Source organism: Stegodyphus dumicola, chromosome 7 (assembly GCF_044657685.1).
Source record: "Stegodyphus dumicola isolate Sdum_Otavi_A_Nest chromosome 7, ASM4465768v1".
Taxonomy (NCBI): domain Eukaryota; kingdom Metazoa; phylum Arthropoda; class Arachnida; order Araneae; family Eresidae; genus Stegodyphus; species Stegodyphus dumicola.
Genome location: NC_140774.1, coordinates 138,611,014 through 138,627,970, shown reverse-complemented (window position 1 = coordinate 138,627,970; position 16,957 = coordinate 138,611,014). Strand labels below are relative to the sequence as shown.

Here is a 16,957-nt window from a genome sequence, read left to right as displayed (position 1 = left end):
GATTTTTAACTTAGCAGTAAGAAAACTTAAGCTAAAATTGCAATATTTATTTACTCGCATTTTCAGTTTTTCCTTCGAAGATGAATTAGGGAAGATTCGAATAAAATAAAGCAGCAGCCGCTGCTGTTAGTAGATATGAGGATGATACGTCACTACATCTGCCATATAATTTTCTAGAATCTTGTATTATTCCAAATTTCATCTTCGTATTTATCTTACATATTTATTTCATTTTTCGTTTTACTTTCCCGAAGTTAAGGCTCTCCTATTAATTTTTCCATAGTGAAAATCACATCTGAGGTTTCTTCATCGTCACTTTCGAAATTGGTAAAGTTTGTCGTTTTCGAAATCGGTAAAGTTTAATTCAAAATCTATGCCAATTTAAATTTACTTTTTTTTGCTTAATTTTGAATTAATTTTTCTTCTAATTAAAATATTTCTTTCGTTAGAGTAAAGTGCTTCATCTTTTCTGAGATTTGAATTCAATAAGGAAGTCTGAAATATCAATTTAAATAATCTTTATTCTGCCTTAGAAAAATCAATACGTTTAATCTGTTGCTTTATAATCACCCCAAAAAAGTCATGCATTGATGAAGTTTGACTACAAACCTCAACAATGTATCTTCAAACATTATATTTGTAAAAAATGAGAAATTTAAATTATATAACTTTAAGTTATGTACCTTGTATTTTGAACATTATGCTTTCCGAATAGCATAATTATTAGAACAGTTAGTTCCATGTCCTTTTATTTTCCATTAGAATAGACGTCCCTTAATGTAATAGCTGTTCTGATATTGTTATCAATCTGCCGAAGTCTAGACCATTCGTATATGAAAAAAGGTGGAATATACATTCCTTATTGTGTTCACGAAGCCTGGTAATATGATCAAAATAATATGGAAAAGTTTGAACTAAAATAAAGTCGCCAATCAATTCAAAATTGATTACAAGAATTGCGAAGTGGCCAAGTAAGGCATTAAGTCGCCAAACAGCTTGGTTTCAATTTTAGCGAACTAGGCCTAGTTAAAACTAGGCCAGAAAAATCTCTTAGTTTGAGGTAGATATTTAATAAGTGTACCGATTTTGAACGCATTCAGAAGCAAGTCCCTCTTCTTCAGAAGCAAAAATATTTTTGGAAAATTATTTTTTTCTTCTTGAAAATAAAATTCTTCCCAAACATCCCTCCTGAACTAAAGTTGCTTTTTTTGTCTAATTTTAAATTTGCCACTACCATGTTTTCTTCTACTGAAAGGACACCTTCATAATAACGTTTTTGCATTTTTTTTATCTAAAATTTTATGAAAGTGCTTATTTATGTGTTTCTAGTTACATTTATATTAGATAATTAAAATTTCATTTCTATTTTGAAGGATATTTATTCCCGTCATTTAATGTTATCAAAATAGCTGTCGACAAACGTGATTAAATTTTGACTTATTTAATAAATAACTTAGTTAAAAGTATTTCTGTAAAAATTCTGACGTTTGATTAAAAAGTCAAATAATAATAATTAGTTTGAGAAGAGGGGCTGAAATGTTGCTAAAATTTAGATGGCAATCAAGTTTTATTGATTAGTCCAGATTTTCAGGGATGACTAACAGCTAAATATTAAAACAAATTTCTCTACACAACAGGTGAACATGCCATGTACTAATAAAATATGCCACAACATCAATCTGCATAAAAATACAATATGAATAACAATTATATGAGTATACTCAACAAATTCCATAATTTGTACGACTTTGCACAAATTATTAACAAAATTATATTATATATCCATGTTTTAATTCGTTCGATTTTATTTATCTAATATGGAGAAATATTTTATTATATTTCTCACTATCAATTTTTCAAATACTGCACATTTCACGTTTGTTTACATTTTGATTGTCCATATTTCATACTGGCGCCATTTCTTACCATATTATTAAATAGGACTATTCCATTCGAAAGAGATAGGACATTGATATGCATACTAATATATAAAAAGGTTTGGCACACAGTGGAGGATCCAGGAGAGGAGTTATAGGGCTACAGTCCCCCAAAGCTAAACCAGAATTCTTGATTTTTAAAAAATCACTACACCTATTTTTTCTCAATCTCCTCCTTCTTAAAAAATATGGCAAAACTATTTTCTGGCTAGACAGGTCGAAACATTTTCCCGCTTTTGTTGTCATTCCACTCGTAGCGTTGACGCAACCGAAAACATTTCTTTCGCTGGTTAATAGTGTTTTCATTAAATTATCGAAAATATTGTAGGGTCCTTTGTGATTCTTGTTGTAAAGTGAATAAAGTCTGTAATATAAAAATGTCTTGATTTACATAAGCTATTAGTTTTGATATTCAATAATTTTGGCATTAATAATTAATGTGCCATTAGTGATTAGTCATATTTAATATTAGTGAAAATAAAATGTTTTTGTACTGAGCATGAATTTTATGAGACTTTATGTATGTTATTACAAATAAATTATTGTGAGTACCTGTGTCCCAAATAATTAAATTTTTCATTTTGTTATAATTAAATTACAACATGAGGTATTATATTAGCATATGGCTGCCTCAATATTAATGCCATTCTAAATCTCCTTCATAAAAAAAGCAAACTTCTTTGTTGAGTTTTTTCAAGCCAAGAAAAGCAAAAACTATTATGGTGGAGACTGAAGTAATTGACAGTATTGGTAATCGTTATCATAATAGTTTCTTACTGGTAGTAGTTCTTATTGGGTTTCAGTGATGGGTAATGTCATATCTAGTTCCTGTTTCTGTGGTAGTTGTAGTACTAATAATAATGAGAATGATTAGGAGAATTTGTTGTGCTCTCAGAATTGAAATGTAGATGATAATGACGTCATGTTGTTTAAAAGAAAATCTTGCAACAAGCTCAGATTTTTTTTGGAGTTTTTGAAACTTAGATGGAAGCCGTCCGAAAATTTCGAGTTCCCGTCAAGTGGCGCAACAAGCGAAATGTTCTCCAGAAAATTTTAGTATGCAGGGTTCAGACAGTATCCCTTAAGCAAAAAATGCAGCTTATTGCAAGTATTGTGTATTTTACATGCATGCATTATGCTATATCTTCGCGGCCTGTGGGCCATTCGGTATAGGAAGGATTTAGGAGAAGGAAACGTTTCTTACAATATTTCAATAATCTCCGCCCAGACGGTATAGTGGTTAGGGGAGCCTAACTACTATACCAAAGAGCCCGGCTTCGAATCCCGGAGAAGGCATGGATGTAAAACTGTCTATCCCTTCATAGGAGGTAATGGTGGCCGCCTATTAGGTGCCTCCATAAGTAAAATGGCTACCACTTCTGGCCATAGTAGTGGCCAATGCCTTTATAGGCAAATGCCACCATTTAGTATATAAAAAAAAATCAATAATCATAATGCCTTCAAGGACAATGTTACAATGGCGCTCTTGTTATGAACGGATAATTTAATGCGATGCAAGCATGTATTGCCGAACATTAGCCTAAAGTCATTTATGGCATTGTCTGTCACACTGCTTACACTTTGCAATCTCAGATTCTTGACATGTCCAAGATATCAAAATTTGTTTTGGGATAAATGAAAAGACACATTCATTGCTTCACACATAAAAAAGACAAGATGTTTTAGCAAAGATGCTTGATGAGTTTTTATTCGAATTAAAAAAAAATTGCATTTAAAGAAACTGTGCCCCACAAGAAGGGTGGAGAGGCATGACTCTATAATAATTTGCGTTGACCTTTTGGATGCTGCATGCGAAGGTTTGGATAAAGTTTGTTATTGCACCAACTCGACGCATCGACTGGTGCCATTGGATTAATCAACTTCATGCGCACTGTGAAATTTATGGTTTTCCTTTTCGTCAGCGAATTAGTATTTATTAGATATATTTTATTAAGTAGATGCCTATACAAAGAAGATATGGATTTGGCTGCTACGATAAAATACACCCAAATGCTTCAAGATCAATTGATGGACATTAGCAAAAATACAGATGATCAATTTGAGACATTTGTTTCTAAAGCAAGAGCAATGTGTGAGAAACGAAGGATGATAAACATTATTCAGAGAACAAATAAACGATAAATCGAACTGTACAACGTAGATATTATTTCCAGCTTTCTCCCATTTTTGGATGCCTTGATTAAAGTAATTCTGAATAAGATTTTAGTTCATAAAGATATTCTATAATCATTTTGCTGTTTGGTATCTAACTTAGCAAACCTCGCCGATTTCTATATATTGGTCAGATTTTATGATTTTGACCTGCTTAAAAATGGTGCGTTCAACACCAAGCACCTGCTGAATATTTACTAATGGCAAATGAATGAATTTCCAGACACCAAATCTTCCTTTACCGAAATGATAAAAAGATGTGAAAAGGGGATTTTTCCCAACATACGCGTGTTTTTTAGTTGCAGCAATGGTAACAACAACAACTCCAGAGGGAAGCTACAATACCTTAACAAGATTAATTATTTAAAAAAATACAACAGAGGGAAAATAAACTTACCGCCCTGCCAATTATCAGAATATCATATATAATATCATATCATAATATAAACATAAATGTTAATAAACTGCTCAATAAGTTAGGCCAAATGAGCCATAATATGAATATTACCTTAAGTTTGCTGCCATTTTCTAACTTGTTCAGTTTAATGTTTGATATAAATGTATTTTTTTGTAACGTTTAATAATAAACAAAAACTGATACTATTTTTATATCTATGCTATTATTATCAGGTCTTTAAAATATCACTTAAATTTTCAGTTAGCTTAAGCACCTGATATATGAATTTATAATACAGAATTCATGATAATAGATTAAGAAAACACCTTCCTTAACTCCAGTAAAATTTGGAAATTTCACGTCTATATAAAAGTTTTATGATCTCAACTATCTTGACCAAAATCCTGGATTCGCCACTGTTTGGTAATCATGTAATATGCGAACTACCACTTTTAGTTCATTATTTATTTTCTAGATGGCACCACTAAAACACTATTTTTAAACTCGAACGTGGAATAAAATGGCGGGGAAATGATTAAAACAACAAACAAAAAGTGTTGCTATATAAAATATAAATAAGAAACTAAAAGCGGTAAAACGTATAATACAAGATTATTAAAAATTTATATATTTACAATATTTAGAAAACAGATTGGTTCGAATAATGGTGCTACTTAAAATTTTGAATAAAATAATGAAAATGTATGATAATATAATTTGCAGGAAAACTAAGCAAGTAAATGATAAAAATAAATTGAAAATGCCAAATCGAAATTTCTGTTTAACTCAGTTAAAAACGTTTAATAATATCTCAGATGTTTCGGAATATTTACGTATTACTCAATATTAAAATAAATCAAGAAAAGAATAATTTTGACCACCTTTGATCCAAAGCCTGGAAATGTACAACATTACAAACATTATATTTTATTGAATGTAGGTATACGGAAGACAAAAGTACAACGATATTTGTATTTTTGTGATAATGCTTTTCAATAAACATGCACTAATATACCTACAAACAGGCAGGAGAGATTCGATACTAACTTCATACTTAAAATACATAACTTTTTCTTCTTCCTTCTTGTATACGCACATATGTGTTCATAAATATATATACAAGTTTTTCAGCTTTATTTGACATCTCGTATATTCAAAAACTTTACATATATATATTCACAGTACATCAACTTTCATGCTCGCTTAAACATTTACATTCATATCATTTGTAAAAATATTGCGAACATTACATTTGTAGTAGTAACGGTTTTGTAGCTCTTCATTCCAGCTGGCATAAATAGATACACCTAATATCGAGAAATATCTAACTAATACGCAACTATCATGCTTTTGAATTTGAAAAATACATCAGTAAATTCTCGCTAATACATCACTTGGGTGAGTAAAGTGAATATTTTTTATTATCGGTTTTAAATAAAATATAAAATGGTGATATATTTAAAACTTAAAAAATGATAAGAAATAATTTTTTAAAATGAACAATGGTGTATATATGTATGTGTGTGTGTATAGTATAAAAATTCAGAATGTAAAAGAATAATTCATTATAATGTTTTATTATTATGGGTAAGAGGTAGTGCTGTAGTTTTTGTGCTTTTGTAATTTTTATTAGAATTATCTGAAATAAATGACAGAATGAAAATTTAATATTTAGGTTTGAATTACAAAAGGTAACCTACAAAACTGTCTTGCAGGTATCAAAATTCAGATTTCAGATAGAAAATAATAATTTGAATTTTCCCCCTCACGTTGTCATTATTATCATTTATGCATGTTTTGGTAAATATTTAGTCAGCCAAATTTTTAATTTCGATAAAATATTCTTTTAGTTTGGTGACAAGAAATGTTTATTATGTGAAAAAAATATTCTGTGCCGTCAGGTGTTTCTATATCATGCTTTCAGCCGGCATGTAATTTGAGTTTGAGACCACTGCTGTATAGCGATGACAACCAAGAAATTTATAAAACAAATTAATATTTAGCACTACAAATTTAACCAAAAGCGTAATCAGATCAAAAGATCTTGCAATAAAAATAAAACTGTGAAGTTGGAGACCAAATTAGTTGTAAATTTATAATGAAACACAGTTGTTCTTCCATGAATGCATCTCATCTAAAACTCTTAAAGCGAAATAATTACCTATTTACTCTAGTCGTAAATATTTCGGAAATTCAGTGTGAGAGTTTATGAGGCACATTTCTCAACAGGAGTAATGAGTCCTGTGACTAGATTTTATTTAAATAAAATAATTGCAATGGCGTGCCTCTGCTATTTCTGAATTCCATCGACTTTTTAAAAATTTGGATCCTAAAATCACGGACTGCTCTGAAAGAGTTCTATAAGGATAATTTAATTAAGGAATGGTTTAATACTTTTAGGAAATATAATCATAATAAAATAAAATAGTGATGTGTTAACGAGATTTTACTACATTTAAATTACACTTTACCTGAACAGTAATTTTATCCACTTGAAATCACAAAACGTTACGAATAGATTACATTATACACAAAAGAATTTAATACACATATCATCGAATACAAAATACTCCTTCGGCGATATAAAACCTATAGATCCATAAATGTACATAATTTACAGCAATCAAGAGTCAAATTTATGAATGGATGATTTACGGGATTGTTCAAAATTATCATAAAAGTTGTTTAAATTATAAACAACGTTTTGAAATCTACGGTATATTACATTTCCGCAATTATGATATCTGAATTAAAATTTCTAGCTTATCTTATATGTCTGAACATTATCACAGAGAAAACTTTATACATTAAAGATTGAGATTTTTAATTACAAAAATTGAACAAAAATCTCTCACTTACACAAAATTATTGCTCCAAAAATATTAGGTTTACTCCAGTTTATGTAATTATTTAAATATTTATCAAAATAAGTAGTTATAAAGTATATTTTTACTTTGTTTACTGTGGAATAAATTTGTTTCATGTTTAATCAAAACTTTTACAGTATTCACAGTTTTCTTTTAACAAATTTGTACGAATAACTTTATGAAATATTAATAAAAATTTTAAAATTTCAGAAATTTTAATCTGCAAAGTTAAATATTATATAAACTTCAAAATGAAATAAAACGAAAACCCTGCTTAACAGAAAATATATAATTCAGGTATTTACATAAATTTATGTTTTAATTTTGAAACCAAATTTCCTTAAACTTTTGCATAGTCAAAATTTTTAAATTTTACTATGAACACAATTTAATAACTATATGGTTTATGATTGCAACTTTTGTAATAACTGTATGGTTTATAATTACAAATCAGGCAGCATATGAAACAATTACTCTATTCTTATACTATCAGAAACTTACTGCAAAACATATATAAACATTTACTCTAAATATTGATTAGAACGTACTTAAACGTTTATAATTTTTATAAAACATTACAATTTGAAGAGTTTAATTATTTCACAATTACTAACTGAAATGCATGAAAATATTATTTACAAAGTAATGTCTAAGAAAGATTACATAAAAAACTCTACCAAATATAACGTTTTTAATAATACTTCGAAAAACTCAATCTAAATAATTATTTATTTTGTCAAATAAATGTAACTAACTAGAATAACTCGCGTAGGAGTTCGTTGTAAAATTTATAGTTTTATCAAATAATTTTATTTGAAAATTATCTGTAAAAATCTTAGATGCTTTTTCCTTTAGATTAATAATATTTAATATGATTAATGAAATTTATGCTAAATGCTTAAATACATTCTTATTTATATTAAAAGTTTTTATTAACCATTGATTGATACTAGAAACAGGATTTAGTAAGTTTTGTAATAATTATGCAATAGTAGATTACAGTCCGCACTTCTAAAGAATGAAAACTATTGTGTATATATGTATACATATAAATTTAAAAGTTACTTTGAATTATTAATACAATACTAATAAAATCTGAATATCAAATTGAATCACATGCATTATAGTATTTTAATGAATATTATATAATATCAGAAAAATGAGTTGCAAATATCGTTTGTCAAAATTTATTTTTAAAAAAGAAGATAAAATACGTCATTTGTTAAATAACTATTGCTTGGTAGAAGAAGTTAAAATATTTATTTAATGGCAGCTTTGATATATATATGATAACTTTACATTATTTTGAATAGTATGTTCAAGATTTATTTTATTTAAACTAATACTTCTCTCCGAAACAAAATAAAACGCTTCTGATAATTAATGTGTATAACTTACTGGAATTTAACTGCTCTTTAAAGCGAGTTATAGTCTCCGAATCAACATAGATGGACGCTAACACACCAGAGATAGGATTATATGAAGTGATGTTATATTGACATTTACATGATAAGAATGTTTTTCAGTGTTTCGCCTAATAGAGAATTCTTATAGTCGGAAACTACTTCTTTCTGTCGCTCAACGGAAACAGGCATGCTTTCTCAACAGCGAGATGTATTTTGTGGCAGAATATTCTTCAAAAAGTTGTTCCATTGTCGATTATGCTTCCCTTCAAAATGACCACCTTTTCGAAAATCCTCATTTAAAATGCCTCATCCTCTCGAAAATGGCTGTTCTCGGAGCTAAGACAACAGGAAGAAGAATCCACAATTCTTGCTTCCAGGTGAAATTTCTTTTAGATTTATTGTTTTCATTTGGTCTCGGTTGGGAATTTTCATACCTTTTCGCTAACGAGTTCGGCTGCTGGAGATATACGCGATCCAGGAGAATCTGTGCTCTCGAATTTCATGTAGATATTCTTAATGACAGGACTTTGGTTACTGGTCGACTGGCTGAAGAATCCACCATGTTTTGGCTTCAGGTGTCGATTATTCACTTCCATGTGTACTATTTTCATGAATTCAATTTGGGAAGCTAATTTTTGTACTTCTTCCTAACATAAAAGAAACAAAAATATAAAATTATTATTTCTGCTTGCATTCAGAACCATCAGAGCGTGTTCAAGCAATGGCATAGCTGTAACAACTTGTATAAACCAAACTGCTGTTCTTAGGCAACAAAAATTCGGTTTACATATATGCTTAAGCCATGGAATCTGATAAAAGTTTTGTCTATTGTTTTAATTATCGATCTAATTATTCTATCTGCTGAACTGCCAATAATAAGTTATAATAAGCTACTAATCCCAGATAAATGAATGTGAATTAACATCAGGTCTACGATTTTGCTGAGTAGATTTTACTTCATTACCTCCCTTGACTGGCTACGGCTTAAATCTAGCACCCCGCCTTATGATTATGACGGTGGCGACACCTATTACACAATTTGAAAGTTATCTTATACTAAAATGACTCGAAAACTATGCGCTGCTAACATTTCTTGAAAGGCTGCTTATATTCATGGTTGATGATTGATTTTGTTAGCCAAGTTAAAATTTGTCAAGCTAGGTAATGGAATATATATTTTTATCATAAGACATGACAGAAATAAAGTTTTTTAAATTCCTGACCCAAGGAAAATTTTATTCTCATAGCTCACTAATAAAGCGTAAAAATGTTCAAATTCGAAAATTAATTTGATTTATTAAAATATTCGGAAAGATTTTCCATTAAAAAAGAGAGTTTCTATTATATTTCTGGTGTAAATTGATATTTTGTTTTACGCATCATTTATATTTCTCCATAAATGTTTCGATTAACTTAATATAACATAAGGCACTTTTGCCTTATGTTTTTATTAACATCTTTCTGCGATACGTAATTTAGCTTGATTATCTGTATAGAGGGAAAATATGCTTTATACTAAATAAAAGAAGTAGAAATGGATGTTGAAGGAGAATATAATATGTGAAAATGATTAGCTAATTCAGTCTGACTTGTCCAACAAAATAAAATACGATTTTCTTAATAGGATAGAGAACATTATTTCCTGATATGTTGAGTTGTTATTGAATTATTGTGTTATTTTTGAATAACTTTAAATTCTCAAATTCTGGTAATAAATGCTTTCGTATTATCTTCAACAATTTTCCTACCCTTTTTTTTTTACACTGATTATAGCATAACAGAATTATTTCTACAGTTTTCACGCACATTTTCATTAAATGCACACTACTACGAAAAAAAAAAGCCATCCTTATTATACATATAACTTATGATACAAAAGTTACTATGATACAAAAGTTTGCTATAAGTTTAAAATTGCCACTCATACCGATGTCCGAAATGTAAAGAAGTCAGTAGCTCATATAGCTACAATGTGTATTGTGTGAAAAATGGTTCCGCAAAGATGAGACAATAGGTATACACTTCCATGCGAATTCAACATGCTTCCAATATATCTACTCAGTTCCGGATGGTCTGTGATGTGCCAGCCAGTATGTTCTCATGAACTGCAAGTGCTTAGTAAATAACACATGCAGTAAACTCGAGATCAAAGAAGAAAGGGTACATGATGGTCGTTCAGGAATTATCAGCTAGTGTATGCTACATGCAATCACTCATTGTCTTGTTGGTTACTGCCTAAGGCTCTGAAGGTTATAGTAACAGCTCCAACACCTTAGATATGTAACGGTGGCTGTTAAATGTCACAAGAATACACATTGGACACAAATGGAATTGGATTACAAAGACATTCCGTTTCCAGTACTACAGGTACTGAATCGGTATAGATATGGGTAATGCAAGATTCATTCAGTCTGTCGAAATGGTACCCTCAAATAGGAATAAGACCATCATAGTTTACAGAAGAATAGAAAAAGTTGTTTGAGAAGACGGTTTCATGTTGAGTAGACAGTTTCGCGATGTTCTTGACACCTTTGCAGAACGAAGACGCCTATGACAATCAAAACAATGGGCGTGTTGCAGAATTCTTGTATGTTGTAGATGATGTCTAAACTTCTATCTAAAGACTGGATACAATACAATGCACCCAAATCCTTGAACTAGATTTCGTGGTATGGATATAAAATCAGTAAAATCCGTGCGTGCAAAATGTTTGTCTTTTTGTCAAGATAGCTAAATCCTTGACATCAGTGAATTTCTTCCTCGACTATGATATTATATTCACATCAGTGTGGCCGTATTTCGTCCAAACCCACCACCAGTTTCCCAGAAGAGTAATTAACTGTCTTGGTATGTCACCATTTTCTCGAAATGAAATTAAAAAATCTGCAATACCAGTCTATTTCTGGTCCAAGAATACTTGAGCTAGAAATAACTTGAAACTCCTCTACCACTGAAAACCAAGAGAATTCCAGCATTTAATAATAGATCTCTGTTCTCCTTTCTTAACCGCTTCCCTTACAAATTTTTTGAAAAAAATTGCAAAAAATCATCACTTTTTTTATTCTATTATTAAATGCAACAAAACGAAACAAATTAAAATATGTAGGTTTTAAGTTGAATTTTTAATTTTTTGAAGGTGTAAAAGCATTTATTTTTAATATTAGTTTACTATCCCGAGCTATCTCGGGCAAACGAAAATAGTTAAATATTAATCTTTGTATGATTGTTTTTGAAACAAGGGACAACACAGAGTGATACCTGACGTTCTACACTGGTATCTGGTCTCTTTTCTTACTGGCTTACCACATGAATCTCTTTCACGGGAGCACAGAGTACACTGTCTCGTTGGATTTGATTTTTTTTCCCTCACCTCTTCATAATCACTATCTGAAAAATCATCGCTTTCGCTATCTTGCATCATCGACATTATTTTATTTTTTCCCAACGCATGCATCCTTCTTTATACATTACTAATCTACAAGCCAACGTATACTATACAATAGGGAAACACGCGACCAGTCCCTCCAAAAGAACCGCGCAACCAACAAAATTTGGCAAACTGCCAATCAAAGCTGAATATTTCCTTTCATTTTGTTGTATCATAAATTATAATACGACGTTTAGCTTAAGAGAGCTTCTCCTGACGCATGCGCCGTTCGCGTTTATCCGCGCGGTGATGAATGATGACGTAACTGTTTATTACGTATGTATGTATATGTATACCATTCTTACTTCTTCGCCTTTTTGCTCTGCTGTACGCAACTATGTTTAATTTCTGTCATTAAAAATGTTCATTGATATTACAATCTATTTAGGCTTATTTATTTCTTCAATGGTTATGGGCCCAGGAACGTTTCAACTGTGCTTAATTAACAAAATACCTATTTTAAAATGAACATTTTGAAGTTTTCGAGCATTGAACTCTTAAGCCTAATTCTGTGCAAGAACTGTTACGTCTAATCAACGGTAAGAACTGATCAGCGTTCAGTTAAGCCTATTTTTATAGCGCTCAATCTTGGTTTTTGGCTGTGAGAGACTGTATTGCATTATGTCGCATTTGACTACTATAGAAAAGCTCGGAAAAGATAATTTTGACAGTTGGAAATTACAAATAGAAGCAGTATTGATTAAAAACGACCATTGGGATTATGTAACCGGTAAAGTGCTAAAACCTGCTGAAGGAACCGAAGACGAAAAGAAATGGCTCCAAGCTGATCAAAAAGCTCGCGCAGATATAATTCTTGCTATTAATCCTAGTGAACTGTGTCATATAAAGCATTGTGTGACATCAAATGTTGTGTGGAATAAACTCAAAGCCGTATATGAATCGAAAGGACCTGCGAAGAAGGCTACATTATTGAAACAGCTTTTATTTAGAAAAATGGTGGAAAGCGAAACGATGTCTGAACATTTGAATAATTTCTTCGAAATAGTTGATAAGCTTAAACAAATGGAAATTGACATAGCTGATGATTTATTATCGATTCTTCTGCTCTATAGTATTCCAGAAAATTTTGAAAATTTTAGATGCGCCATCGAATCAAGAGATCAGTTACCTAGTCCCGAATCTTTGAAAATCAAAATGTTAGAAGAATGGGAAGCAAGAAAAGGGAAAACATCTCAAGATTCACAGAATGCATACTATACTGATTATAAAAGAAGAAATCAAGAACAGAAGAAAAATGAAAAATGGAAGGTAAATTCAAACAAAAATTTTCCAGCTGAAAGAAATTTTCGAAACTTGAAGTGTAATTACTGCTCGAAAATTGGGCACAAGGCATCTGAATGCAGAAAGAAAATAGCTGATAGAAAATATGCACAATCAAATAGGGGAAATCAAGGTTCTATGATGGCTTCTAATTATGAAGAGCAGATTAGTTTAGCAGTAAACAATGCTTATCAGAAGACCTCCTCATGGTGCTTAGATAGTGGCTGTACATCTCACATGTGCAATGACAGAAGGTTATTTTCAGAATTTCACCCTCAAACGAATTCAACCATAAAGTTAGCAGTTGACAAAACAGCAAAAATTACAGGAATTGGAACTGTCCTTATAACAGTACCTAACGGAAATAAGACAATTAAACTTACGCTCAAAAATGTGTTATGTGTTCCGGAATTAAAATGTAATTTGCTGTCAACATCTAAAGCTACTACAAATAATCGTTCAGTGATTTTTACAGAACGACATGCTAGAATAATAGAACCAAATGGATCTATACTAGTGCAGGCTATTCGTCATGGTGATCTTTATTATATACATCCAAGCACTGAAACAGCTGCAATAGCACAGGTAAGTGATTTTGTAAAGTGGCATCTTAAATTAGGTCATTTAAATGAGTCTGATTTGAAAAGACTTAAGTCTGATAACATGGTTAGAAATTTAAATTTTAATAACACTGAATCTCTAAAAGACTGCAAAGTCTGTATCCGAGGTAAACAAACTGTGCAACCTTTTCAAAAAGAATCAAAATTTCAAAGTGATGAATTACTGAACTTGATTCACTCAGATTTGTGTGGACCTATGAGAGTCCCATCCCATGCTGGTTCGCGTTATTTTGTTACTTTCATAGACGACAAATCGCGTTATGTCGAAGTCAGTTTTCTTAAAACTAAAGATGAAGTGAAAAATGCATTCATTAAATACAAAGCTGCGGTCGAAAATCGTCTAGGAAAGAAAATAAAAATCCTTCGGACTGATAACGGTCTCGAATATCGCGGAGAAGAATTTAATAAATATATTCAAGAATGCGGAATTAAACGAGAATTCTCTGCACCAATGACTCATCAACAGAATTCGAGAGCTGAACGCATGAACCGCACTTTAACTGAAATGGCCAGATGTTTGTTACTACAAAGTAATCTTCCTCAATCCTTTTGGGCTGAAGCCTTGAACTGTGCTGTTTATATTCGTAATCGTTGCCCAAATCGAAGCCTGGGAGTAAACAAAACACCTTATGAGTTATTTTTTGGCATCAAGCCAACTGTATCTCACTTCAAAGTATTCGGACAAAAATGTTTTGTACTTAATAAAAGGTCTAAAGGGAAATTCGATCCTCGATCAGAAGAACATATATTTGTAGGATACTCAAATGAATCGAAAGCATACAGGCTGTGGAATAAAAATTCCAGAAAAATCGTTATAAGCCGAGATGTTAGATTCATTGATGAATTTGAAAACTCGACTAATTATGATAAAGATTTAGAAGTTTTATTTCTCGAAAATATTCCTGATAAAAAGAAGAAAGAACCTCTGAATGTAAATCAAATATCGGCTGATGAAATAACAGAAGACCCCAAAAATATGGCAAAAGCATCTGCTGAATCATCTGATAATGAAGATTCTGATTCCGAAGCACTACCTGAAATGCAGATTAAAAGGGGGGCAGGTCGTCCAAAGAAAGTCAAGACTGGGAAGCCAGGAAGACCAAAAAAGGAGTACCACAAGATAAACATAGGAAGAAGCACAAATTGCTGAAGAAGATACAAATCCGACGTTAGAAGAAGCATTAAGTGGAAGTTATGCTGAAGAATGGCATAAGGCTATGCAAAGTGAGTATGAAGCACTTGTTAAAAATGGTGCATGGAAATTAGTAAAGCGACCACACAACAAAAAGGTAATAGGATGTCGCTGGGTTCTTAGAACGAAATATTATGCAGATGGAACAGTTCAAAAGAGAAAAGCTCGATTGGTTGCTAGAGGATTTGCACAGGAACCTGGAATTGATTTTAATGAAACATTTGCTCCAGTAGCCAGAGCAAGCTCTATAAGAACTGTGATTGCATACAGTGCTGAACAAGACCTTATGTTATATCAACTATATTTTGTTATGGCTTATGTTAACGGAGATTTAAAAGAAGAAATTTTCATGGAACAAGCTAAAGGTTTTGAAGACCAAAATAATCCTGATTATGTTTATGCTTTGCAAAAGTCTCTTTATGGTTTGAAACAAAGTGGAAGACAGTGGTATGAAAAATTAGACAAAAAACTCAAAAACTTTGGATTACAACCATTACAATCAGATAAGTGTGTATACAGGATGAAAACATCTCAAGGTGTGTTAATTCTAATTTTATATGTGGATGACTTAATAATAGCAACAAATAGCTGTGATTTATATACTGAACTTAAAGGTTATCTTTCTAAAGAATTTCATGTTAAAGATTTAGGCAAACTTCATTATTGTCTTGGAATAGAATTTAATCAAGATGTAAATAATAATTCTATTAATTTATCTCAGCAGAAATATGTTGATAATATTCTACGAAGGTTTAATATGCAAGATGCAAAACCAGTAGCAACTCCTTTAGATCCTAGTGTAAAATTAAGTAAAGAAATGTGTCCTTCTGAAACTGAAAAGGAAGAAATGAACAATGTACCTTATCGCCGTCTAATTGGTTCGCTTATGTATCTTTCTGTGTTTACTAGGCCGGATATTACATATGCCGTCAGTCACCTGAGCCAATTTAGTAACAATCCTGGAAAATTACACTGGTTGGCTGCAAAGCGCGTTCTTCGATACTTAAAAGGAACTAAAAATTATTGTTTAAAATTTCGAAAGACTGGAAAAGCACTTATTGGATATACCGATGCCGACTGGGCGTCTGATGTTAATACTAGAAAATCATATACAGGTTACCTATTCAAGCTTGCTGGAAATCCGATAACATGGGAATCACGAAAGCAACAAAATGTCGCATTATCAAGTACTGAGGCAGAGTACATCAGTCTTTCAGAAAGTGCCAAAGAAGCAGTTTATTTACGTCGTTTCCTTAAAGAATTAAATTTTACTGCTGATTATCCAACCATTATATATTGTGATAATCAAGGTGCACAGAAGCTTATGAAAAATGCTGTTTATCACTCACGCACTAAACACATACATATTAGACATCATTTCATTCGTGAAATTTATGAAAGAAATGAAATAGACGTTAACTATGTGCCAACAGAGAAAATGCCTGCTGATGTACTGACAAAAACACTGACTGCTTCGAAACATTCTAAGTGCTGTAAATTAATTGGAATAACTGTAAATGATTAATGTTTATTTTTTTTTCAGCCGCCAAACGTCGAAAGGGGGATTGTTGTATCATAAATTATAATACGACGTTTAGCTTAAGAGAGCTTCTCCTGACGCATGCGCCGTTCGCGTTTATCCGCGCGGTGATGAATGA

General features: G+C 31.3%; 1 protein-coding gene across 1 annotated transcript in view; it reads right to left on the bottom strand.

The window, feature by feature from the left end:
- Positions 1 to 501: 501 nt before the first annotated feature.
- The window catches only part of LOC118188104 (putative G protein-coupled receptor CG31760), a 367,683-nt gene continuing 351,227 nt past the window's right edge, over positions 502 to 16,957 (bottom strand). Inside the window, exon 14 of the mRNA XM_085820854.1 lies at positions 502 to 9,426. Coding sequence (XP_085676980.1) covers positions 9,208 to 9,426 — 219 coding nt within the window. The 3' untranslated portion in view covers positions 502 to 9,207. The remainder of the gene's footprint in view (positions 9,427 to 16,957) is intronic.